This window comes from Oncorhynchus masou, chromosome 18 (assembly GCF_036934945.1).
Source record: "Oncorhynchus masou masou isolate Uvic2021 chromosome 18, UVic_Omas_1.1, whole genome shotgun sequence".
NCBI classification, from domain to species: Eukaryota; Metazoa; Chordata; class Actinopteri; order Salmoniformes; family Salmonidae; genus Oncorhynchus; species Oncorhynchus masou.
In genome coordinates, this window is record NC_088229.1 from 15,199,388 (window position 1) to 15,225,247 (window position 25,860).

General features: G+C 46.1%; 1 protein-coding gene across 1 annotated transcript in view; it reads left to right on the forward strand.

Annotated features, from left to right (window-relative positions):
• Positions 1-25,860, forward strand: part of LOC135504039 (retinoic acid receptor gamma-A-like) — a 151,640-nt gene that overhangs the window by 65,881 nt on the left and 59,899 nt on the right. Inside the window, exon 3 of the mRNA XM_064922293.1 lies at positions 10,527-10,909. Coding sequence (XP_064778365.1) covers positions 10,741-10,909 — 169 coding nt within the window. The 5' untranslated portion in view covers positions 10,527-10,740. The remainder of the gene's footprint in view (positions 1-10,526; positions 10,910-25,860) is intronic.

Consider the following 25,860-nt stretch of genomic DNA (forward strand, 5'->3'; position numbering starts at 1 on the left):
GTGCCTTTTTATATGTGTGCTCGTATGTGCTATTATGTGAAAGATTTCTGTGTTCTCTGGGCAGACAGCCACTGCTTAGTGCCCCCCAGTGGCCAGACTGTCACTGTGCCTGCATCTCAATTTCAATAAAATTTAAGGGCTTTATTGGCATGAGAAACATATGTTAACATTACCAAAGCAAGTGAGGTAGATAATATACAAAAGTGAAATAAACAATAAAAATAAACAGTAAACATTTCAAAGTTCCAAAAGAATAAAGACATTTCAAATGTCATATCATAGTATATATGCAGTGTTGTAACAATGTGCAAATAGTTAAAGTACAAAAGGGAAATAAATAAACATAAATATGGGTTGTATTTACAATGGTATTTGTTCTTCACAGGTCACAAATCTTGTGATGGCATGGTGTGGTATTTCACCCAGTAGATATGGGAGTTTATCAAAATCGTGTTTGTTTTCAAATTATTTGTGTGTCTGTGTAATCTGAGGGAAATATGTGTCTCTAATATGGTCATACATTTGGCAGAAGGTTAGGAAGTGCAGCTCAGTTTCCACCTCATTTTGTGGGCAGTGAGCACATAGCCTGTCTTCTCTTGAGAGCCAGGTCTGCCTACGGCGGCCTTTCTCAATAGCAAGGCTATGCTCACTTAGTCTGTACATAGTCAAAGCTTTCCTTAAGTTTGGGTCAGTCACAGTGGTCAGGTGTTCTGCCACTGTGTTCTCTCTGTTTACGGTCAGTCACAGTGGTCAGATATTCTGCCACTGTGTCCTCTCTGTTTAGGGTCAGTCACAGTGGTCAGGTATTCTGCCACTGTGTCCTCTCTGTTTACGGTCAGTCACAGTGGTCAGGTGTTCTGCCACTGTGTCCTCTCTGTTTAGGGTCAGTCACAGTGGTCAGGTGTTCTGCCACTGTGTCCTCTCTGTTTACGGTCAGTCACAGTGGTCAGGTATTCTGCCGCTGTGTCCTCTCTGTTTAGGGTCAGTCACAGTTGTCAGGTATTCTGCCGCTGTGTTCTCTCTGTTTACGGTCAGTCACAGTGGTCAGGTATTCTGCCACTGTGTCCTCTCTGTTCAAATCAAAATCAAATCAAATCAAATTTTATTTGTCACATACACATGGTTAGCAGATGTTAATGCAAGTGTAGCGAAATGCTTGTGCTTCTAGTTCCGACAATGCAGTAATAACCAACAAGTAATCTAACTAACAATTCCTAAACCACTGTCTTATACACAGTGTAAGGGGATAAAGAATATGTACATAAGGATATATGAATGAGTGATGGTACAGAGCAGCATAGGCAAGATACAGTAGATGGTATCGAGTACAGTATATACATATGAGATGAGTATGTAAACAAAGTGGCATAGTTAAAGTGGCTAGTGATACATGTATTACATAAGCATGCAGTCAATGATATAGAGTACAGTATATACGTATGCATATGAGATGAATAATGTAGGCTAAGTAACATTATATAAGGTAGAATTGTTTAAAGTGGCTAGTGATATATTTACATAATTTCCCATCAATTCCCATTATTAAAGTGGCTGGAGTTGAATCAGTGTCAGTGTGTTGGCAGCAGCCACTCAATGTTAGTGGTGGCTGTTTAACAGTCTGATGGCCTTGAGATAGAAGCTGTTTTTCAGTCTCTCGGTCCCAGCTTTGATGCACCTGTACTGACCTCGCCTTCTGGATGATAGCGGGGTGAACAGGCAGTGGCTCGGGTGGTTGATGTCCTTGATGATCTTTATGGCCTTCCTGTAACATCGGGTGGTGTAGGTGTCCTGGAGGGCAGGTAGTTTGCCCCCGGTGATACGTTGTGCAGACCTCACTACCCTCTGGAGAGCCTTACGGTTGAGGGCGGAGCAGTTGCCGTACCAGGCGGTGATACAGCCCGCCAGGATGCTCTCGATTGTGCATCTGTAGAAGTTTGTGAGTGCTTTTGGTGACAAGCCGAATTTCTTCAGCCTCCTGAGGTTGAAGAGGCGCTGCTGCGCCTTCTTCACAATGCTGTCTGTGTGAGTGGACCAATTCAGTTTGTCTGTGATGTGTATGCCGAGGAACTTAAAACTTGCTACTCTCTCCACTACTGTTCCATCGATGTGGATAAGGGGGTGTTCCTTCTGCTGTTTCCTGAAGTCCACAATCATCTCCTTAGTTTTGTTGACGTTGAGTGTGAGGTTATTTTCCTGACACCACACTCCGAGGGCCCTCATCTCCTCCCTGTAGGCCGTCTCGTCGTTGTTGGTAATCAAGCCTACCACTGCTGTATCGTCCACAAACTTGATGATTGAGTTGGAGGCGTGCGTGGCCACGCAGTCGTGGGTGAACAGGGAGTACAGGAGAGGGCTCAGAACGCACCCTTGTGGGGCCCCAGTGTTAAGGATCAGCGGGGAGGAGATGTTGTTACCTACCCCACCACCTGGGGCGGCCCGTCAGGAAGTCCAGTACCCAGTTGCACAGGGCGGGTCGAGACCCAGGGTCTCGAGCTTGATGACGAGCTTGGAGGGTACTATGGTGTTGAATGCCGAGCTGTAGTCGATGAACAGCATTCTCACATAGGTATTCCTCTTGTCCAGATGGGTTAGGGCAGTGTGCAGTGTGGTTGAGATTGCATCGTCTGTGGACCTATTTGGGCGCTAAGCAAATTGGAGTGGGTCTAGGGTGTCAGGTAGGGTGGAGGTGATATGGTCCTTGACTAGTCTCTCAAAGCACTTCATGATGACGGAAGTGAGTGCTACGGGGGTGGTAGTCGTTTAGCTCAGTTACCTTAGCTTTCTTGGGAACAGGAACAATGGTGGCCCTCTTGAAGCATTTAGGGTCAGTCACAGTGGTCAGGTGTTCTGCCACTGTGTCCTCTCTGTTTACGGTCAGTCACAGTGGTCAGGTATTCTGCCACTGTGTCCTCTCTGTTTAGGGTCAGTCACAGTGGTCATGTATTCTGCCACTGTGTCCTCTCTGTTTACGGTCAGTCACAGTGGTCAGGTGTTCTGCCACTGTGTCCTCTCCGCTTACGGTCAGTCACAGTGGTCAGGTATTCTGCCACTGTGTCCTCTCTGTTTACGGTCATTCACAGTGGTCAGGTATTCTGCCACTGTGTCCCTCTGTTTAGGGTCAGTCACAGTGGTCATGTATTCTGCCACTGTGTCCTCTCTGTTTACGGTCAGTCACAGTGGTCAGGTGTTCTGCCACTGTGTCCTCTCTGTTTACGGTCAGTCACAGTGGTCAGGTATTCTGCCACTGTGTCCTCTGTTTACGGTCATTCACAGTGGTCAGGTATTCTGCCACTGTGTCCTCTCTGTTTAGGGTCAGTCACAGTGGTCAGGTATTCTGCCACTGTGTCCTCTCTGTTCAAATCAAAATCAAATCAAATCAAATCAAATTTTATTTGTCACATACACATGGTTAGCAGATGTTAATGCGCGTGTAGCGAAATGCTTGTGCTTCTAGTTCCGACAATGCAGTAATAACCAACAAGTAATCTAACTAACAATTCCTAAACCACTGTCTTATACACAGTGTAAGGGGATAAAGAATATGTACATAAGGATATATGAATGAGTGATGGTACAGAGCAGCATAGGCAAGATACAGTAGATGGTATCGAGTACAGTATATACATATGAGATGAGTATGTAAACAAAGTGGCATAGTTAAAGTGGCTAGTGATACATGTATTACATAAGGATGCAGTCGATGATATAGAGTACAGTATATACGTATGCATATGAGATGAATAATATAGGCTAAGTAACATTATATAAGGTAGCATTGTTTAAAGTGGCTAGTGATATATTTACATAATTTCCCATCAATTCCCATTATTAAAGTGGCTGGAGTTGAATCAGTGTCAGTGTGTTGGCAGCAGCCACTCAATGTTAGTGGTGGCTGTTTAACAGTCTGATGGCCTTGAGATAGAAGCTGTTTTTCAGTCTCTCGGTCCCAGCTTTGATGCACCTGTACTGACCTCGCCTTCTGGATGATAGCGGGGTGAACAGGCAGTGGCTCGGGTGGTTGATGTCCTTGATGATCTTTATGGCCTTCCTGTAACATCGGGTGGTATAGGTGTCCTGGAGGGCAGGTAGTTTGCCCCCGGTGATACGTTGTGCAGACCTCACTACCCTCTGGAGAGCCTTACGGTTGAGGGCGGAGCAGTTGCCGTACCAGGCGGTGATACAGCCCGCCAGGATGCTCTCGGTTGTGCATCTGTAGAAGTTTGTGAGTGCTTTTGGTGACAAGCCGAATTTCTTCAGCCTCCTGAGGTTGAAGAGGCGCTGCTGCGCCTTCTTCACGATGCTGTCTGTGTGAGTGGACCAATTCAGTTTGTCTGTGATGTGTATGCCGAGGAACTTAAAACTTGCTACTCTCTCCACTACTGTTCCATCGATGTGGATGAGGGGGTGTTCCTTCTGCTGTTTCCTGAAGTCCACAATCATCTCTTTAGTTTTGTTGACGTTGAGTGTGAGGTTATTTTCCTGACACCACACTCCGAGGGCCCTCATCTCCTCCCTGTAGGCCGTCTCGTCGTTGTTGGTAATCAAGCCTATCACTGCTGTATCGTCCACAAACTTGATGATTGAGTTGGAGGCGTGCGTGGCCACGCAGTCGTGGGTGAACAGGGAGTACAGGAGAGGGCTCAGAACGCACCCTTGTGGGGCCCCAGTGTTAAGGATCAGCGGGGAGGAGATGTTGTTACCTACCCCACCACCTGGGGGCGGCCCGTCAGGAAGTCCAGTACCCAGTTGCACAGGGCGGGGTCGAGACCCAGGGTCTCGAGCTTGATGACGAGCTTGGAGGGTACTATGGTGTTGAATCCCGAGCTGTAGTCGATGAACAGCATTCTCACATAGGTATTCCTCTTGTCCAGATGGGTTAGGGCAGTGTGCAGTGTGGTTGAGATTGCATCGTCTGTGGACCTATTTGGGCGCTAAGCAAATTGGAGTGGGTCTAGGGTGTCAGGTAGGGTGGAGGTGATATGGTCCTTGACTAGTCTCTCAAAGCACTTCATGATGACGGAAGTGAGTGCTACGGGGCGGTAGTCGTTTAGCTCAGTTACCTTAGCTTTCTTGGGAACAGGAACAATGGTGGCCCTCTTGAAGCATTTAGGGTCAGTCACAGTGGTCAGGTGTTCTGCCACTGTGTCCTCTCTGTTTACGGTCAGTCACAGTGGTCAGGTATTCTGCCACTGTGTCCTCTCTGTTTAGGGTCAGTCACAGTGGTCATGTATTCTGCCACTGTGTCCTCTCTGTTTACGGTCAGTCACAGTGGTCAGGTGTTCTGCCACTGTGTCCTCTCTGTTTACGGTCAGTCACAGTGGTCAGGTATTCTGCCACTGTGTCCTCTCTGTTTACGGTCATTCACAGTGGTCAGGTATTCTGCCACTGTGTCCTCTCTGTTTAGGGTCAGTCACAGTGGTCATGTATTCTGCCACTGTGTCCTCTCTGTTTACGGTCAGTCACAGTGGTCAGGTGTTCTGCCACTGTGTCCTCTCTGTTTACGGTAAGTCACAGTGGTCAGGTATTCTGCCACTGTGTCCTCTCTGTTTACGGTCATTCACAGTGGTCAGGTATTCTGCCACTGTGTCCTCTCTGTTCAAATCAAAATCAAATCAAATCAAATTTTATTTGTCACATACACATGGTTAGCAGATGTTAATGCGAGTGTAGCGAAATGCTTGTGCTTCTAGTTCCGACAATGCAGTAATAACCAACAAGTAATCTAACTAACAATTCCTAAACTACTGTCTTATACACAGTGTAAGGGGATAAAGAATATGTACATAAGGATATATGAATGAGTGATGGTATAGAGCAGCATAGGCAAGATACAGTAGATGGTATCGAGTACAGTATATACATATGACATGAGTATGTAAACAAAGTGGCATAGTTAAAGTGGCTAGTGATACATGTATTACATAAGGATGCAGTCGATGATATAGAGTACAGTATATACGTATGCATATGAGATGAATAATGTAGGCTAAGTAACATTATATAAGGTAGCATTGTTTAAAGTGGCTAGTGATATATTTACATAATTTCCCATCAATTCCCATTATTAAAGTGGCTGGAGTTGAGTCAGTGTCAGTGTGTTGGCAGCAGCCACTCAATGTTAGTGGTGGCTGTTTAACAGTCTGATGGCCTTGAGATAGAAGCTGTTTTTCAGTCTCTCGGTCCCAGCTTTGATGCACCTGTACTGACCTCGCCTTCTGGATGATAGCGGGGTGAACAGGCAGTGGCTCGGGTGGTTGATGTCCTTGATGATCTTTATGGCCTTCCTGTAACATCGGGTGGTGTAGGTGTCCTGGAGGGCAGGTAGTTTGCCCCGGTGATACGTTGTGCAGACCTCACTACCCTCTGGAGAGCCTTACGGTTGAGGGCGGAGCAGTTGCCGTACCAGGCGGTGATACAGCCCGCCAGGATGCTCTCGATTGTGCATCTGTAGAAGTTTGTGAGTGCTTTTGGTGACAAGCCGAATTTCTTCAGCCTCCTGAGGTTGAAGAGGCGCTGCTGCGCCTTCTTCACGATGCTGTCTGTGTGAGTGGACCAATTCAGTTTGTCTGTGATGTGTATGCCGAGGAACTTAAAATTTGCTACTCTCTCCACTACTGTTCCATCGATGTGGATAAGGGGGTGTTCCTTCTGCTGATTCCTGAAGTCCACAATCATCTCCTTAGTTTTGTTGACGTTGAGTGTGAGGTTATTTTCCTGACACCACACTCCGAGGGCCCTCACCTTCTCCCTGTAGGTCGTCTCGTCGTTGTTGGTAATCAAGCCTACCACTGCTGTATCGTCCGCAAACTTGATGATTGAGTTGGAGGCGTGCGTGGCCACGCAGTCGTGGGTGAACAGGGAGTACAGGAGAGGGCTCAGAACGCACCCTTGTGGTGCCCCAGTGTTGAGGATCAGCGGGGAGGACATGTTGTTACCTACCCCACCACCTGGGGGCGGCCCGTCAGGAAGTCCAGTACCCAGTTGCACAGGGCGGGGTCGAGACCCTGGGTCTCGAGCTTGATGACGAGCTTGGAGGGTACTATGGTGTTGAATGCCGAGCTGTAGTCGATGAACAGCATTCTCACATAGGTATTCCTTTTGTCCAGATGGTGTTCTGCCACTGTGTCCTCTCTGTTTACGGTCAGTCACAGTGGTCAGGTGTTCTGCCACTGTGTCCTCTCTGTTTACGGTCAGTCACAGTGGTCAGGTATTCTGTCACTGTGTCCTCTCTGTTTAGGGTCAGTCACAGTGGTCAGGCTTGCCCTGTATATGGCTGCCAAGGTTCATGCTCTTTTACCTAGACACATGTTATGTATATACGGTGAGCTCCAAAAGTATTGGGATATTGATACATTTGTTGTTGCCACTGTGTTCTCTCTGTTTAGGGCCAAATAACATTCTAGTTTGCTCCGTTTTTTTGTTACTTCTTTCCAATGTGTCAAATAATTATCTTTTTGTTTTCTCATGATTTGGTTGGGTCGAATTGTGTTGCTGTCCTGGGGCTCTGTGGGGTGTGTTTGTGTTTGTGAACAGAGCCCCAGGATGAGCTTGCTTAGGGGGACTCTTCTCTAGGTTCATCTCTCTGTAGATGATGGCTTTGTTATGGGAGGTTTGGGAATCGCTTCCTTTTAGGTGGTTGTCTCTTCTCTGGATTTTGGTCATTAGCGTGTATCGGCCTAATTCTGCTCTGCATGCATTATTTGGTGTTCTACATTGTACACAGAGGATATTTTTGCAGATTTTGTGAATCTTTGTTGGTGAGAGGACCAAAAGAAAAACACATTTGTTGTCTATTAAAATAACGTCAAATTTATCAGAAATACAGTGTAGACATTGTTAATGTTGTAAATGACTATTGTAGCTGGAAACGGCTTATTTTTGTGTGCTGAAGAAGCAATAAAACGGGCCTTCTTTAGACTCGTTGAGTGTCTGGAGTATCAGCATTTGTGGGTTTGATTACAGGCTCAAAATGGCCAGAAACAAAGACCTTTCTTCTGAAACTCACCAGTCTATTATTTTCTGAGAAATTAAGGCTATTCCATGCAAGAAATTGCCAAGAAACTGAAGATCTCGTACAACGCTGTGTACTACTCCCTTCACAGAACAGCGCAAACTGGCTCTAACCAGAATAAAAAGAGGTGTGGGAGGCCCCGGTGCACAACTGAGCAAGAGGACAAGTACATTAGAGTGTCTAGTTTGATAAACAGATCCCTCAAGTCCTCAACGGGCAGCTTCATTAAATAGTACCCCCAAAACACCAGTCTCAACGTCAACGGTGAAAAGCTGACTCTGGGATGCTGGCCTTCTAGGCAGAGTTGCAAAGAAAAAGCATGGTTGAAGTTCATGGTTTTTTAATAAGAAAAACTATACAAAAACAAACTACAAAACAATATCTGTGAAAACCCGAAACCAGTCCTGTGTGGTACAAGCATTGACACAGGAGACAATCACCCACAAAACCCAACACCAAACAGGCTACCTAAATATGATTCCCAATCAGAGACAATGACTAACACCTGCCTCTGATTGAGAACCATATCAGGCCAAACACAGAAACAGACAAACTAGACACACAACATAGAATGCCCACTCAGATCACACCCTGACCAAACAAAACATAGAAACATACAAAGCAAACTATGGTCAGGGTGTGACAATATCTCAGCCTGGCCAATAAAAATAAAAGTTTAAGATGGGCAAAAGAACACAGACACTAGACAGAGGAAGATTGGAAAAAAGTGTTATGGGCAGACAAATCTAGGTTTGAAGTGTTCGGATATGTCTGTTGCCCAAAATAATTTCTATTCATTTCAATCACAAAGAACATTCGTGAGACACAGACAAAATAAAAAGATGCTGGAGGAATGCTTCTGTCATGCATGGTGGTGGCATTGTGATGGTCTGGGGGTGGTTGTAAAGTGGGAAATTTGTACAGGGTAAAAGGGATCTTAAAGAAGGAAGACTATCACTCCATTTTGCAACGCCATGCCAACCCTGTGGACGACGCTTAATTGGAGCCAATGTCCTCCTACAGCAGGACAATGACCCAAAGCACAGCTCCAATCTATCTATCTATCTATCTATCTATCTATCTATCTATCTATCTGTACTGCCTTCAGCCTCAGATATGAATGTTTTCCTCTTTTGTTTCTGCCCTGTATTCATTACCCAGATTTGTCCTCCGTCTTGACTCTGTTTCCCCCTGGTTCATAAATCACAGCCGATCCAAAAAAAGCAGCTCTATCTGAATTCCTTGGCTGTGCTGTTTCAAAAACAAGCATCTGACACCAACCACTCATAAAATGACTCTGGGTGCACTGAGCTGAAGCTGAGCTGTGAGGCTGAGCTGTGAGGCAGGAAGGCAGAGAGCTGTGAGACAGAGAGCTGTGAGGCAGAGAGCTGTGAGGCAGTGAGGCAGAGAGCTGTGAGGTAGAGAGCTGTGAGGCAAAGAGGCAGAGAGCTGTGAGGCAGAGAGGCAGGCTGCTGTGCTGGGTTGGCAGAATGAACAGAGAGCCTCTTTATTGTGGAGTTCTGCTGATTTAAATCATATGGCATAGCCTGGCATAGCCAAAATTATGGAAGACTTTCAAAACTGCACAAACACGTGTCCCCTCCCTCCATCTTCTCTCTAGTTAACTTTTTTGAAACTTCTTATTTTATTATCTTCAGTACGTTTTTTTGCTCTTCCTTCTACTACTCACTCTTCAACTCTCACAGTTTCTCAAATCTCTCTGTGTTGATATGTCACTCTTCAACTCTCACAGTTTCTCAAATCTCTCTGTGTTGATATGTCACTCTTCAACTCTCACAGTTTCTCATATCTCTCTGTGTTGATATGTCACTCTTCAACTCCCACAGTTTCTCATATCTCTCTGTGTTGATATGTCACTCTTCAACTCTCACAGTTTCTCATATCTCTCTGTGTTGATATGTCACTCTTCAACTCTCACAGTTTCTCATATCTCTCTGTGTTGATATGCCACTCTTCAACTCTCACAGTTTCTCATATCTCTGTGTTGATATGCCACTCTTCAACTCTCACAGTTTCTCATATCTCTGTGTTGATATGCCACTCTTCAACTCTCACAGTTTCTCATATCTCTGTGTTGATATGTCACTCTTCAACACTCACAGTTTCTCATATCTCCTTGTGGTGATATGTCACTCTTAAACTCACAGTTTCTCATATCTCTCTGTGTTGATATGTCACTCTTCAACTCTCACAGTTTCTTATATCTCTCTGTGTTGATATGTCACTCTTCCCTTCCACCCCACCCCTCCCCATACCTGTTTTGACCATTGTGTTGTAGTTTGCACATCCCTCTGAAATTGCCTGTTTGGAATAAACTGTTCAGTGTTCCAGAAATATCAATCCTCAGAGTTGATATAAGGTGAACAGTGTTTGTAGAAAATAAAGAACATTTGGACAATACTCCAAATTGTATCATTACTTAATGTGACAGTAGTTACTCTTCATTGTGTAGATTGGAAAAACAACGTTCCTCTTTTTGTGTGTCTTCTGATAGATGCGTCGTATGATCATTCCAACCAGAACTCTCCTGAGCCAACCAGAACCTGTGCCCCTCATCCACTCCAGTGCCCTGATAGGCTGCCTCTGGAAGAACTTTCCAGGGTCTTCCAGGTGGTGTGTGTCTGATATTCCCCAGCCCAACGGCCTGAGACAGAGGGTCTGTCTGGGATACCACCAACGTTCTGGGTACTCCTCTCCTCTCTGTTACCATGGCTACCAACAGGGAGCGGCAGGTGGGTCACATGACAGGGTTTCCACCAGCTGTCTACCCATTTGCCTTCAACTCCATGCGGAACCACTCCCCCTTCGACCTGCTGGCCAATAGCAGACTGTTTGGGAGGTTCAGCACAGACCTCCCTAAAGAAATGGCCGCACTCTGTAAGTGATGTTACTCAAGTGTGTGTGTGTGTGTGTGTGTGTGTGTGTGTGTGTGTGTGTGTGTGTGTGTGTGTGTGTGTGTGTGTGTGTGTGTGTGTGTGTGTGTGTGTGTGTGTACCCAATCATGCATGAGTGTGTGTGTCATTATTACATTTTGAAACAGAAAATGCTAACTTTTAATTGAACATGCATTCATCTGTTTGGTATAAGAGGCAATGAGGTAAAGAATGTAAAGAAAAAGGGGGAGACCTAGTCAGTTGCACAACTGAATGCATTCAACTGAAATGTGTCTTCCACATTTAACCCCCTCGAATGGAGCAGTTCCGTAAAATTGTGTTGATTATTTGTTGCAGGTTTGTTTTTTTAGGATGCTGCTTTAGATGATGCCATGGTTCCAAACTCTGAGAGTCAGTAAAGTAAAGCAGGCGTCCATTAAACAAGTCTCAAATAACAGACAAAACAATATCCTTTTCACATGAGGTGATGAAAGGCGTGTATGTCGGGGATTGTGATGGGTGTGGGTGGCAACAGCTGAGTAAAAGCTACCGAGCCCCCCCACCTCTCTGTGTGCATTCTCTCTCTCCTCTCTCTCTCTCTCTCTCTCTCTCTCCCTCTCCTCAGCACAGCATGCCTGAGCACTTCTCCAGCCTTTCAGATGTCAATCACTACCTCCCCCTGCTGCTGCCCACTTTATCCTCAAGGTACAGTGCCTTGCGAAAGTATTCGGCCCCCTTGAACTTTGCGACCTTTTGCCACATTTCAGGCTTCAAACATAAAGATATAAAACTGTATTTTTCTGTGAAGAATCAACAACAAGTGGGACACAATCATGAAGTGGAACGACATTTATTGGATATTTCAAACTTTTTTAACAAATCAAAAACTGAAAAATTGGGCGTGCAAAATTATTCAGCCCCTTTACTTTCAGTGCAGCAAACTCTCTCCAGAAGTTCAGTGAGGATCTCTGAATGATCCAATGTTGACCTAAATGACTAATGATGATAAATACAATGCACCTGTGTGTAATCAAGTCTCTGTATAAATGCACCTGCACTGTGATAGTCTCAGAGGTCCGTTAAAAGCACAGAGAGCATCATGAAGAACAAGGAACACACCAGGCAGGTCCGAGATACTGTTGTGAAGAAGTTTAAAGCCGGATTTGGATACAAAAAGATTTCCCAAGCTTTAAACATCCCAAGGAGCACTGTGCAAGCGATAATATTGAAATGGAAGGAGTTTCAGACCACTGCAAATCTACCAAGACCTGGCTGTCCCTCTAAACTTTCAGCTCATACAAGGAGAAGACTGATCAGAGATGCAGCCAAGAGGCCCATGATCACTCTGGATGAACTGCAGAGATCTACAGCTGAGGTGGGAGACTCTGTCCATAGGACAACAATCAGTCGTATATTGCACAAATCTGGCCTTTATGGAAGAGTGGCAAGAAGAAAGCCATTTCTTAAAGATATCCATAAAAAGTGTCTTTTAAAGTTTGCCACAAGCCACCTGGGAGACACACCAAACATGTGGAAGAAGGTGCTCTGGTCAGATGAAACCAAAATTGAACTTTTTGGCAACAATGCAAAACGTTATGTTTGGCGTAAAAGCAACACAGCTCATTACCCTGAACACACCATACCCACTGTCAAACATGGTGGTGGCAGCATCATGGTTTGGGCCTGCTTTTCTTCAGCAGGGACAGGGAAGATGGTTAAATTTGATGGGAAGATGGATGGAGCCAAATACATGACCATTCTGGAAGAAAACCTGATGGAGTCTGCAAAAGATCTGAGACTGGGACGGAGATTTGTCTTCCAACAAGACAATGATCCAAAACATAAAGCAAAATCTACAATGGAATGGTTCAAAAATAAACATATCCAGGTGTTAGAATGGCCAAGTCAAAGTCCAGACCTGAATCCAATCGAGAATCTGTGGAAAGAACTGAAAACTGCTGTTCACAAATGCTCTCCATCCAACCTCACTGAGCTCGAGCTGTTTTGCAAGGAGGAATGGGAAAAAATTTCAGTCTTTCGATGTGCAAAACTGATAGAGACATACCCCAAGCGACTTACAGCTGTAATCGCAGAAAAAGGTGGCGCTACAAAGTATTAACTTAAGGGGGCTGAATAATTTTGCACGCCCAATTTTTCAGTTTTTGATTTGTTAAAAAAGTTTGAAATATCCAATAAATGTTGTTCCACTTCATGATTGTGTCCCACTTGTTGTTGATTCTTCACAAAAAAATACAGTTTTATATCTTTATGTTTGAAGCCTGAAATGTGGCAAAAGGTCGCAAAATTCAAGGGGGCCGAATACTTTCGCAAGGCACTGTATTTAGAGAGAGAGAGAAACAGAGAGAGAGAGAAACAGAGAGAGAGAATTTAAGGAGAGCACCCTAAGGTAATATCCTAGTGTGGTGGAATCCAAGAACCCACCCTGCTAGGAAAACACAGACCTCTCTGTCTGTCTTTCATGTAGAAATTTGAAGCACACCACTCTCGTGCACTCACAATGAATGAAATCTCCTCCATTGATAAATACTGGCATGTGTTAAAACAGAAACCAGTAACAAAGGGTCACAGGTCACAAACGGTTAAATTGTTGTTCATACCTGCATGGATTAGATGGTTGTCAGATCTTTATTTGAAAAGAGAATCTGTTCTCAATAAGTTACGTGTTATATGCAAAAGTATGTGGACACTCCTACAAATGAGTGGATTTGGCTATTTCAGCCATACCCGTTGCGAACAGGGGAATAAAGGACACAGCCATGCAATCTCCATAGACAAACATTGAGAGTAGAATTGCCTTACCGAAGAGCTCAGTAACTTTTAAAGTGGCACCGTCATATGATGCTACCTTTCAAACAAATAATTTCATCAAATGTCTGCCCTGCTAGAGCTGCCCCGGTCAACTATAAGTGCTGTTATTGTGAAGTTGAAACGTCTAAGAGCAACAACGGCTCATCTGTGTAGTGGTAGGCCACACAAGATCACAGAACAGGACCGTCAAGTGCTGAAGCTTGCTGTGCATAAAAATGGTCTGTCCTCAGTTGCAACACTCACTTCCGAGTTCCAAATTACATCTGAAAGCAATGTCAGCGCAATAACTGTTCGTCGGGAGCTTCTTGAAATGGGTTTCCAAGGTCGAGCAGCCGCACACAAGACTAAGATCACCATGCGCAATGCCAAGCGTCGGCTTGGAGCAGTGGAAACACGTTCTCTGGAGTGATGAGTCACGCTTCACAGTCAGGCAGTCCAACGGACAAATCTGGGTTAGGCGAATGCCAGGAGAACGCTACCTGCCCGAATGCATAGTGCCAACTGTAAAGTTTGGTGGATGGTGGAATGCTACATTTTCCCATGCAATCACAAATGTCCTCATGTTTTCTCCCAACTGTTCCCTTTCTGCTTCTGGCACCAGTTGTTGGTGGAGGTCATCTAAAAACAAAAGAAGGTGCTCAGTGTTGTAGGAACCAATCTGGCATTTCTGCAGGACAAAAGCAGCACTCCAGATTGTAGCACACATTGTGATATTTGCTCCTCTCTGACCCAGCACATCAACGGTGGCCCTTTCCCTGATGACGTTTCTTCCCAGCCGACGTGTTTTTGCCAGGTTAAACCCTGCCTCATCTACATAAATGATTTCATCTGATTAGCCTCCAACTCCATGACTCTCTGAAAGAATTCAAACACAGTATGTGTAAATGCTTTTCAGTATGTCCCACTGTATGTACTGTAACCCATGTTTACATGTAGAGTAGCATAGTGTAAAACTCACTGTAGAACAAGACAGATTGGATAGACCATACCTGGACATATTGGTTCCGGAGTTCCTTGACACACTCACTGTTCCTTTCAAAAGGAACTGTGTACAACTGTTTCATTCAAACTCTGTTTTTGGTCAGATTCCAAGCAATGGTAGTCAGAATGATGCTTTCCACATTGTGAAATATTAGGTTGTTCTCTACAATTCTGATCTGAATTTCTCTCTGTTTTATTGCATTGTCAGCAATGACCAATCCTACAATGGCATGCTCTTGGTCTTCACTGAGGTGCTTTCCTCTTCCCCCAGAGGGATGAAGATATTGCGTCCTTTAGAGGAACAAAAATACAACATATGTATTTGCATTGGGACTGGTGGCCTACAGTTACTGTGGGACATAGCAACAGTAATGATAGAAGAAGCCCTTGTGAAATGCATTACTTACCTGTTGGTTTGTTGAAAATTCAGGATAATGGAAGCCACGGTTGACCGTCTGAGATTAGACTGGACTCTTTCACCAGCCTCTCTCAGTGATAGACCATGGTATTAGGCTGGACTCTTTCACCAGCCTCTCTCAGTGATAGACCATGGTATTAGGCTGGACTCTTTCACCAGTCTCTCTCAGTGATAGACCATGGTATTAGACTGGACTCTTTCACCAGTCTCTCTCAGTGATAGACCATGGTATTAGACTGGACTCTTTCACCAGTCTCTCTCAGTGATAGACCATGGTATTAGGCTGGACTCTTTCACCAGGCTCTCTCAGTGATAGACCATGGTATTAGACTGGACTCTTTCACCAGTCTCTCTCAGTGATAGACCATGGTATTAGACTGGACTCTTTCACCAGCCTCTCTCAGTGATAGACCATGGTATTAGGCTGGACTCTTTCACCAGCCTCTCTCAGTGATAGACCATGGTATTAGACTGGACTCTTTCACCAGTCTCTCTCAGTGATAGACCATGGTATTAGGCTGGACTCTTTCACCAGTCTCTCTCAGTGATAGACCATGGTATTAGGCTGGACTCTTTCATCAGTCTCTCTCAGTGATAGACCATGGTATTAGACTGGACTCTTTCACCAGTCTCTCTCAGTGATAGACTATGGTTTTAGGCTGGACTCTTTCATCTGTCTCTCTCAGTGATACTCCTCTGCCTGGTCCAGCTACTCCTCTCCCTGGTCCAGCTACTCCTCCTTTTGAGGGGTTGTAGGGTAGTATCAGGTCCGTGGGGGTGAGAGGTAGTAGGGTAGTATCAGGTCGGTGGGGGTGAGAGGTAGTAGGGTAGTAGGGTAGTATCAGGTCCGTGGGGGTGAGGGGTTGTAGGGTAGTATCAGGTCTGTGCAGGTAAGGGGTAGTAGGGTAGTATCAGGTCCGTGGAGGTCAGGGGTAGTAGGGTAGTATCAGGTCCGGGGGGTGACTGGTAGAGTCATATGGGCACTGGTAGAGTCCTATGGGCACTGGTAAAGTCCTATGAGCACTGGTAGAGTCATATAGGCACTGGTAGAGTCATGTGGGCACTGGTAGAGTCATATGGGCGCTGGTAGAGTCATATGGGCCCTGGTAGAGTCATATGGGCACTGGTAGAGTCATATGGGCACTGGTAGAGTCATATGGGCACTGGTAGAGTCATATTGGCACTGGTAGAGTCATATGGGCGCTGGTAGAGTCATATGGGCACTGATAGAGTCATATGGGCACTGGTAGAGTCATATGGGCACTGGTAGAGTCATATGGGCACTGGTAGAGTCCTAAGGGCACTGGCAGAGTTGCTAGGTAAATCTCTGCCTAAGCTCACTGGTCACCAACACCCACTGGTAGCACGCGCTCCAGCAGGTATATTTCACTGGTTATCCCCAAAGCCAACACCTCCTTTGGCCGCCTTTCCTTCCAGTTCTCTGCTGCCAATGACTGAAACAAATTTCAAAAATCACTGAAGTTGGAGACTTATATCTCCCTCACTAAATTTAAGCATCAGCTGTCAGAGCAGCTTACAGATTGCTGCAGCTGTACACAGCCCATCTGTAAGTAGCCATCCAACCAACTACCTACCTCATCCCTCATATTTGTTTTTGTTTTTCTGCTCTTTTGCACACCAGTATTTCTATTTGCACATCCTCATCTGTACATATATCACTCCAGTGTAAATTGCTATATTGTAATTACTTTGCCACTGTTGGCCTATTTATTGCCTTACCTCCTTACTACATTTGCACACACTGTATATGGATTTTTTCTATTGTGTTATTGACTGTACGTTTGTTTATTCCATGTGTAACTCTGTGTTGTTTTTTGTCACACTGCTTTGCTTTATCTTGGCCAGGTCACAGTTGTAAATGAGAACTTGTTCTCAACTTGCCTACCTGGTTAAATAAAGGTGAATTAAAAATGTAAAAACAATTATTTTTTTATATGGGCCCTGGTCAAAATTAGTGCACTACATAGGGGATATGGTGCCATTTGGGACACAAACATGAGTTAGATAACTTAACAGGAGTTCATTGTTGTCAGAGCTGTCAGTCTGTCGGTGTGTGTGTGTGTGTGTGTGTGTGTGTGTGTGTGTGTGTGTGTGTGTGTGTGTGTGTGTGTGTGTGTGTGTGTGTGTGTGTGTGTGTGGAGGTAGTGTTTTAAAGGGAGTTCCATGGTTAATTGCTGTGTGAAAGGTAGCCAGGAACAGACAGGGTCCTGCCTACCTAACTTTGTAGGTGTTGGGTGTTCTCTCAGCTGCTCACGCAGGTAGCTATGCCGACAGGTTGGAGCACCTCCTCCCACAGTCGCTGTGGTGATGCGATGTTGGTACAGGCTTTTTGGAAATACCTGTTTTATAGAGCGGGAGAGAGGCAGAGAGTGAGAGAGAAAGAGAGAGAGGCAGAGAGTGAGAGAGAAAGAGAGAGAGAGGCAGAGAGAGAGAGAGAGAGAGAGAGAGAGAGAGAGAGAGAGAGAGGAGGGCGTGACAGGTTCCCATGTTCTATTGTGATTGGTTACCTACACGTGTGATGGTTAAGTAACAGGAGGAGGCTGAGGTGTGTGCCTGTGTCTGTGTGTGTGTCTGTGTCTGTGTGTGTGCCTGTGTCTGTGTGTGTGCCTGTGTCTGTGTGTGTGCCTGTGTCTTTGTGTGTGCCTGTGTCTGTGTGTGTGCCTGTGTCTTTGTGTGTGCCTGTGTCTGTGTGTGTACCTGTGTCTGTGTGTTTGCCTGTGTCTGTGTGTGTGCCTGTGTCTGTGTGTGTGCCTGTGTCTGTGTGTGTGCCTGTGTCTGTGTGTTTGCCTGTGTCTGTGTGTGCCTGTGTCTGTGTGTGTGCCTGTGTCTGTGTGTGTGCCTGTGTCTGTGTGTGTGCCTGTGTCTTTGTGTGTGCCTGTATCTGTGTGTGTAGTAGGCCCTGTCCTTACGTATGTCTGTGTGTACACAAATCTCCATAAGACAATTTGACGTCTCTCTATAGTAGCACGCTGCTCCGCAGAGCAGAGAGCACTGAGCATAGTAGCTCTGAGTCTGTTATCAGTTGATCCCTAGTATTATGGGAGCCCTTCAAACAAACAGTTGAAGGCCCCTTACCGCCACTTACAGTGTGATAACATCTTCACTGAGCCCTGAAACACTTCTGTAAGCTCTCACCAATCAGAGTTGTAGGTCTGAGGACCTGGGCCAGAGATGTTTTGAAACACTAGTCGGTCATTTCCTTCAGTCCACGTGGATGTAGGATGGAGAGAACCACCACCAAAGGCCCTTTTCTTGGAGGCCTGTAGTCAAGCAGAGTCCATTACAACATAATGTTTCACCCTGCTTCGGTGGAGTTGATCTCTTTGCTCAATTCAATTCAATTTCAATTCTAGGGCTTTATTGGCATGGGAAACATATGCTTACATTGCCAAAGCAAGTGAAGTAGATAATAAACAGTGCGAAATCATTTCTCTCTCTCTCTCTCTCTCTCTCTCTCTCTCTCTCTCTCTCTCTCGTCTCTCTCTCTGTATTAATGTATCTTTCTCTCTCCTCTCTGTCCTTCTCTCTCTGTGGTGTATGAAAGGTGTATAAAAGTCCAAGGTGCATGAAAGTCCAAGGTGCATGAAAGTCCAAGGTGCATGTTCTTTGATGCGGTGTCTGTTATAATAAGCATTGTAATAATAGAATGGAATGGTGTGCTTGTTTGAACTTGTCTGTCTAAAAGACCCTCTGTGTGTTCTTCACTGCCCCAGATGGAATAGGGTGGTACTGACAGCCTGTTTATGCAACAGTGGGTTGCACATGTACACACGCCCACGAACAGATACACACACACACACACACACACACACACACACACACACACACACACACACACACACACACACACACACACACACACACACACACACACACACACACACACACACACACACACACACACACACACACACACACACACACACACACACACACACACACACACACACACACACACACACACACATACGCACACACACACACACACACACACACACACACACACACACACACACACACACACACACACACACACACACACACACACACACACACACACACACACACACACACACACACACACACACACACACACACACACACACACACACACACACACACACACACACACACACACACACACACACACACACACACACACACACACAAAGACCACTAAGTCAAGCAGGCTGTGAAAAGGACTTAAATGTTCCAGGAAAAATCTTCATGCAGAGTGACATAATTAAAAACACCCTTCCATTGCATTCTTAAACACACACACACACGCACACACACACACACACACACACACACACACACACACACACACACACACACACACACACACACACACACACACACACACACACACACACACAACGAGGTCATGTTGGCTTAGGGAGCTCAGGGATTGATGAAAAGGAGCCATTTTGGTGGGAAGAGGTACAAGACGAAATGGAAAACTAAACATTAAAACAAGACAGAAAAGGATAGAACAGGAAAAGTTTCATCAGAGGGGAGTGGAGAGAGCACAAACAGCACATGGTATCTAATTCAGATGTTTATAAATCTGCAGTTGAAGTGTTGAGTTTCAGTCCAGCCCTCAACTGGCGAAGGTGGTGTGTGGTGTGTGTGTTTCTGTGTGTGTGTTATGTGATATGTGGTGTATGGTGTGTGTGTTTGTTTGTGTGTGTGCACGCACGAGAGAGAGACGGAGAGGGGGCGCGGGGGGGGCAGATAAAGAGAGTGTGAGCGAGCTATATATGGTAAATTTAAATGTATGAGCTAAGGCCATTACTCCTCTCTCTACTTCCTTCCAGGCACAAACAACAACCTCTCATTTCCACTGTTGTTTTCTTTCTGTCCTCTTCAACCAGCGCTGAACAGAAAGGCCCTGCTAGCAGAGCATGGTTCAGATACTATTTTTACTAATTCAAAATACCTTGTGATATAGTCCTAAAAGTGCAAACCCCGCCCACCTGGAACTCCAGGGGGACTATACGGTAGAACAAACGCTAAAAGTATTTGAAAGGTTTCAAATAGTATTTAAACCCAGGTCTGCCTGGGAGACAGACAGACTGGAGGAAAGTCCAGCCAGTTGGTTAAAACCAATCCATCTCTCTCCTCTGTCAATCCTCAATGTCACTCACATAACTCAGGGTGATTTAAAGGACATACTAAATTAACAGTGGTTTAGTCCTATTGTGTGAGAGTAGAAATGGACAGATTATGAACAGCACAGAGCTCTCTTGATTGACGATTGACAATGTATGCATTCCTTAAGACATACTGTAAACAGTAGATATTGGGTTGCCTCTGTGCCACTGGGTGTGTACTGGGTACTGTGTTCTGAGATCAGTGTTCTGAACATTCTGTGCTGTCCAATTTGGCTAGTCTGTGGCCTCTGTGCCATAACAGCCTATGTGCTGTATGCATTCTCCAGTGCTGTCCTATTTGGCTAGTCTGTGGCCTCTGTGCCATAACAGCCTATGTGCTGTATGCATTCTCCAGTGCTGTCCTATTTGGCTAGTCTGTGGCCTCTGTGCCATAACAGCCTATGTGCTGTATGCATTCTACAGTGCTGTCCTATTTGGCTAGTCTGTGGCCTCTGTGCCATAACAGCCTATGTGCTGTATGCATTCTACAGTGCTGTCCTATTTGGCTAGTCTGTGGCCTCTGTGCCATAACAGCCTATGTGCTGTATGCATTCTCCAGTGCTGTCCTATTTGGCTAGTCTGTGGCCTCTGTGCCATAACAGCCTATGTGCTGTATGCATTCTACAGTGCTGTCCTATTTGGCTAGTCTGTGGCCTCTGTGCCATAACAGTCTATGTGCTGTATGCATTCTACAGTGCTGTCCTATTTGGCTAGTCTGTGGCCTCTGTGCCATAACAGCCTATGTGCTGTATGCATTCTCCAGTGCTGTCCTATTTGGCCAGTGTCAACAGGCTTATCACTGTGACCAGGGCTTCTGATGGGTTTAATACAAACCGCCCTGTCTTTCTGCCATCCCATCCCAGCTCTCTCTCCCTCTCTCTCTCTGGACTCCCCAGGAGACACTGGTCTCTGGATAACAGCTCAGAAAGGCTCAGCTAGTTTCTGGAAATCGATTCCGCTTACATGGCTTTGTTGTGTTTTTCACTAAAACACTGAGCCAGAATCAACATGAAAAACTGGGCCAGACTCAACATGAAAAACGGGGCCAGACTCAACATGAAAAACGGGGCCAGACTCAACATGAAAAACGGGGCCAGACTCAACATGAAAAACTGGGCCAGACTCAACATGAAAAACTGGGCCAGACTCAACATGAAAAACTGGGCCAGACTCAACATGAAAAACTGGGCCAGACTCAACATGAAAAACTGGGCCAGACTGAACATGAAGAACGGGGCCAGACTCAACATGAAAAACGGGGCCAGACTCAACATGAAAAACTGGGCCAGACTCAACATGAAAAACTGGGCCAGACTCAACATGAAAAACGGGGCCAGACTCAACATGAATAACTGGGCCAGAATCAACATGAATAACTGGGCCAGACTCAACATGAATAACTGGGCCAGACTCAACATGAATAACTGGGCCAGAATCAACATGAAAAACTGGGCCAGAATCAACATGAATAACTGGGCCAGAATCAACATGAAAAACTGTGACCACAGACTGTAGTGTCCCTCTACTGGAGAGAAGTGACCACAGACTGTACTGTCCCTCTACTGGAGAGAAGTGACCACAGACTGTACTGTCCCTCTACTGAGAGAAGTGACCACAGACTGTACTGTCCCTCTACTGGAGAGAAGTGACCACAGACTGTACTGTCCCTCTACTGGAGAGAAGTGACCACAGACTGTACTGTCCCTCTACTGGAGAGAAGTGACCACAGACTGTAGTGTCCCTCTACTGGAGAGAAGTGACCACAGACTGTACTGTCCCTCTACTGGAGAGAAGTGACCACAGACTGTACTGTCCCTCTACTGGAGAGAAGTGACCACAGACTGTAGTGTCCCTCTACTGGAGAGAAGTGACCACAGACTGTAGTGTCCCTCTACTGGAGAGAAGTGACCACAGACTGTACTGTCCCTCTACTGGAGAGAAGTGACCACAGACTGTAGTGTCCCTCTACTGGAGAGAAGAGACCACAGACTGTAGTGTCCCTCTACTGGAGAGAAGTGACCACAGACTGTAGTGTCCCTCTACTGGAGAGAAGAGACCACAGACTGTAGTGTCCCTCTACTGGAGAGAAGAGACCACAGACTGTACTGTCCCTCTACTGGAGAGAAGTGACCACAGACTGTACTGTCCCTCTACTGGAGAGAAGTGACCACAGACTGTACTGTCCCTCTACTGGAGAGAAGAGACCACAGACTGTACTGTCCCTCTACTGGAGAGAAGAGACCACAGACTGTACTGTCCCTCTACTGGAGAGAAGAGACCACAGACTGTAGTGTCCCTCTACTGGAGAGAAGTGACCACAGACTGTACTGTCCCTCTACTGGAGAGAAGTGACCACAGACTGTACTGTCCCTCTACTGGAGAGAAGTGACCACAGACTGTACTGTCCCTCTACTGGAGAGAAGTGACCACAGACTGTACTGTCCCTCTACTGGAGAGAAGTGACCACAGACTGTACTGTCCCTCTACTGGAGAGAAGTGACCACAGACTGTACTGTCCCTCTACTGGAGAGAAGTGACCACAGACTGTACTGTCCCTCTACTGGAGAGAAGTGACCACAGACTGTACTGTCCCTCTACTGGAGAGAAGTGACCACAGACTGTAGTGTCCCTCTACTGGAGAGAAGTGACCACAGACTGTACTGTCCCTCTACTGGAGAGAAGTGACCACAGACTGTACTGTCCCTCTACTGGAGAGAAGTGACCACAGACTGTAGTGTCCCTCTACTGGAGAGAAGAGACCACAGACTGTACTGTCCCTCTACTGGAGAGAAGAGACCACAGACTGTACTGTCCCTCTACTGGAGAGAAGTGACCACAGACTGTACTGTCCCTCTACTGGAGAGAAGAGACCACAGACTGTACTGTCCCTCTACTGGAGAGAAGTGACCACAGACACTATTAAAAGGGGGAGGGGTCTGTGTGCTTCATACTGGGCACGTGCAGAACAACGACTGGGCAATGGCAAAGGGGGAGGAGATTGGGAGAAGACGTGGGAGGGCACACTCTGTGTGGGCGGGGCTTTCTGGGGTTGAGGAATCAGGGAAGGAGGGGATTGGTGATTTTTTGGGGCCAGCCAACTAAATATTGTTTTGTGTGAGCAAAACGCGGGTAGCAAAAAGTCATGACAGAACGGACATGGAGAGACAGAGAGAGACAGAACGGAAATGGAGAGACAGAGAGAGACAGAGAGAGACAGAGAGAGTCATCCAGGAGAGATGTATAGTCAGGTGAGTCATCCAGGGGAGATGTATAGTCAGGTGAGTCATCCAGGGGAGATGTATAGTCAGGTGAGTCATCCAGGGGAGATGTATAGTCAGGTGAGTCATCCAGGGGAGATGTATAGTCAGGTGAGTCATCCAGGGTAGATGTATAGTCAGGTGTGTCATCCAGGAGAGATGTATAGTCAGGTGAGTCATCCAGGGGAGATGTAAAGTCAGGTGAGTCATCCAGGGGAGATGTATAGTCAGGTGAGTCATCCAGGGGAGATGTATAGTCAGGTGAGTCATCCAGGGGGATGTATAGTCAGGTGAGTCATCCAGGGGAGATGTATAGTCAGGTGAGTCATCCAGGGGAGATGTATAGTCAGGTGAGTCATCCAGGGGAGATGTATAGTCAGGTGAGTCATCCAGGGGAGATGTATAGTCAGGTGAGTCATCCAGGGGAGATGTATAGTCAGGTGAGTCATCCAGGGGAGATGTATAGTCAGGTGAGTCATCCAGGGGAGATGTATAGTCAGGTGAGTCATCCAGGGGAGATGTAAAGTCAGGTGAGTCATCCAGGGTAGATGTATAGTCAGGTGTGTCATCCAGGGGAGATGTATAGTCAGGTGAGTCATCCAGGGGAGATGTATAGTCAGGTGAGTCATCCAGGGGAGATGTATAGTCAGGTGAGTCATCCAGGGGAGATGTATAGTCAGGTGAGTCATCCAGGAGAGATGTATAGTCAGGTGAGTCATCCAGGGGAGATGTAAAGTCAGGTGAGTCATCCAGGGTAGATGTATAGTCAGGTGTGTCATCCAGGAGAGATGTATAGTCAGGTGAGTCATCCAGGGGAGATGTATAGTCAGGTGAGTCATCCAGGGGAGATGTATAGTCAGGTGAGTCATCCAGGGGAGATGTATAGTCAGGTGAGTCATCCAGGAGAGATGTATAGTCAGGTGTGTCATCCAGGGGAGATGTATAGTCAGGTGTGTCATCCAGGGGAGATGTATAGTCAGGTGAGTCATCCAGGGGAGATGTATAGTCAGGTGAGTCATCCAGGAGAGATGTATAGTCAGGTGTGTCATCCAGGGGAGATGTAAAGTCAGGTGAGTCATCCAGGGGAGATGTATAGTCAGGTGAGTCATCCAGGAGAGATGTATAGTCAGGTGAGTCATCCAGGGAGATGTATAGTCAGGTGAGTCATCCAGGGAGATGTATAGTCAGGTGAGTCATCCAGGGGAGATGTATAGTCAGGTGAGTCATCCAGGGGAGATGTATAGTCAGGTGTGTCATCCAGGGGAGATGTAAAGTCAGGTGAGTCATCCAGGGGAGATGTAAAGTCAGGTGAGTCATCCAGGGGAGATGTATAGTCAGGTGAGTCATCCAGGGGAGATGTATAGTCAGGTGAGTCATCCAGGGGAGATGTATAGTCAGGTGTGTCATCCAGGGGAGATGTAAAGTCAGGTGAGTCATCCAGGGGAGATGTATAGTCAGGTGAGTCATCCAGGGGAGATGTATAGTCAGGTGAGTCATCCAGGGGAGATGTATAGTCAGGTGAGTCATCCAGGGGAGATGTATAGTCAGGTGAGTCATCCAGGGGAGATGTATAGTCAGGTGAGTCATCCAGGGGAGATGTATAGTCAGGTGAGTCATCCAGGGGAGATGTAAAGTCAGGTGAGTCATCCAGGGGAGATGTATAGTCAGGTGAATGTGTGGCTCTTCAGAACTGAACATGTTTACACTCATAGACCTAAAAGTGTTTGGCTGTTCCCATTGGAAGTTCTCCTATGGGAACAGCCTAAGAACCCCTTTGGAACCCTTTTTTTCTATGAGTGTAGGAGACGCCACTCGAGGTTGATGTTGAGGATGGATGGACTGGCGATGGCACGATAGTATCATTCAATGATGATAGAACTGAACAAACACATACCTCATGTACTGTCAATGGGTTTCTGTCCAGGTTGGTGGATGAGTTTACATCTACAGCATGTAGCCACTGTAGTACTAGTAACCTATTATGTGTGTGAACTGTGTGCATATGTGTGTGTTGGTAACCTGAAGCTAGCTAGTTAGCTGTAGCAGTAGGGAGGGAGGGAGGGAGGGAGGGAGGGAGGGAGGGAGGGAGGGAGGGAGGGAGGGAGGGAGGGAGGGAGGGAGGTTCTATGTCTCTGTCATCACTGGCAATCTGTTTCAGCACATCCACACACTCACTGCTCACATCAGCTATGGAAAGACGGAAAGCTTGACATTCCTTCCAATATCACCATGCCAAGTCTTGTTTATAAGCCCAGAAACCCTGTAAGGAATGACTGTATGCCTTGAGGATAGA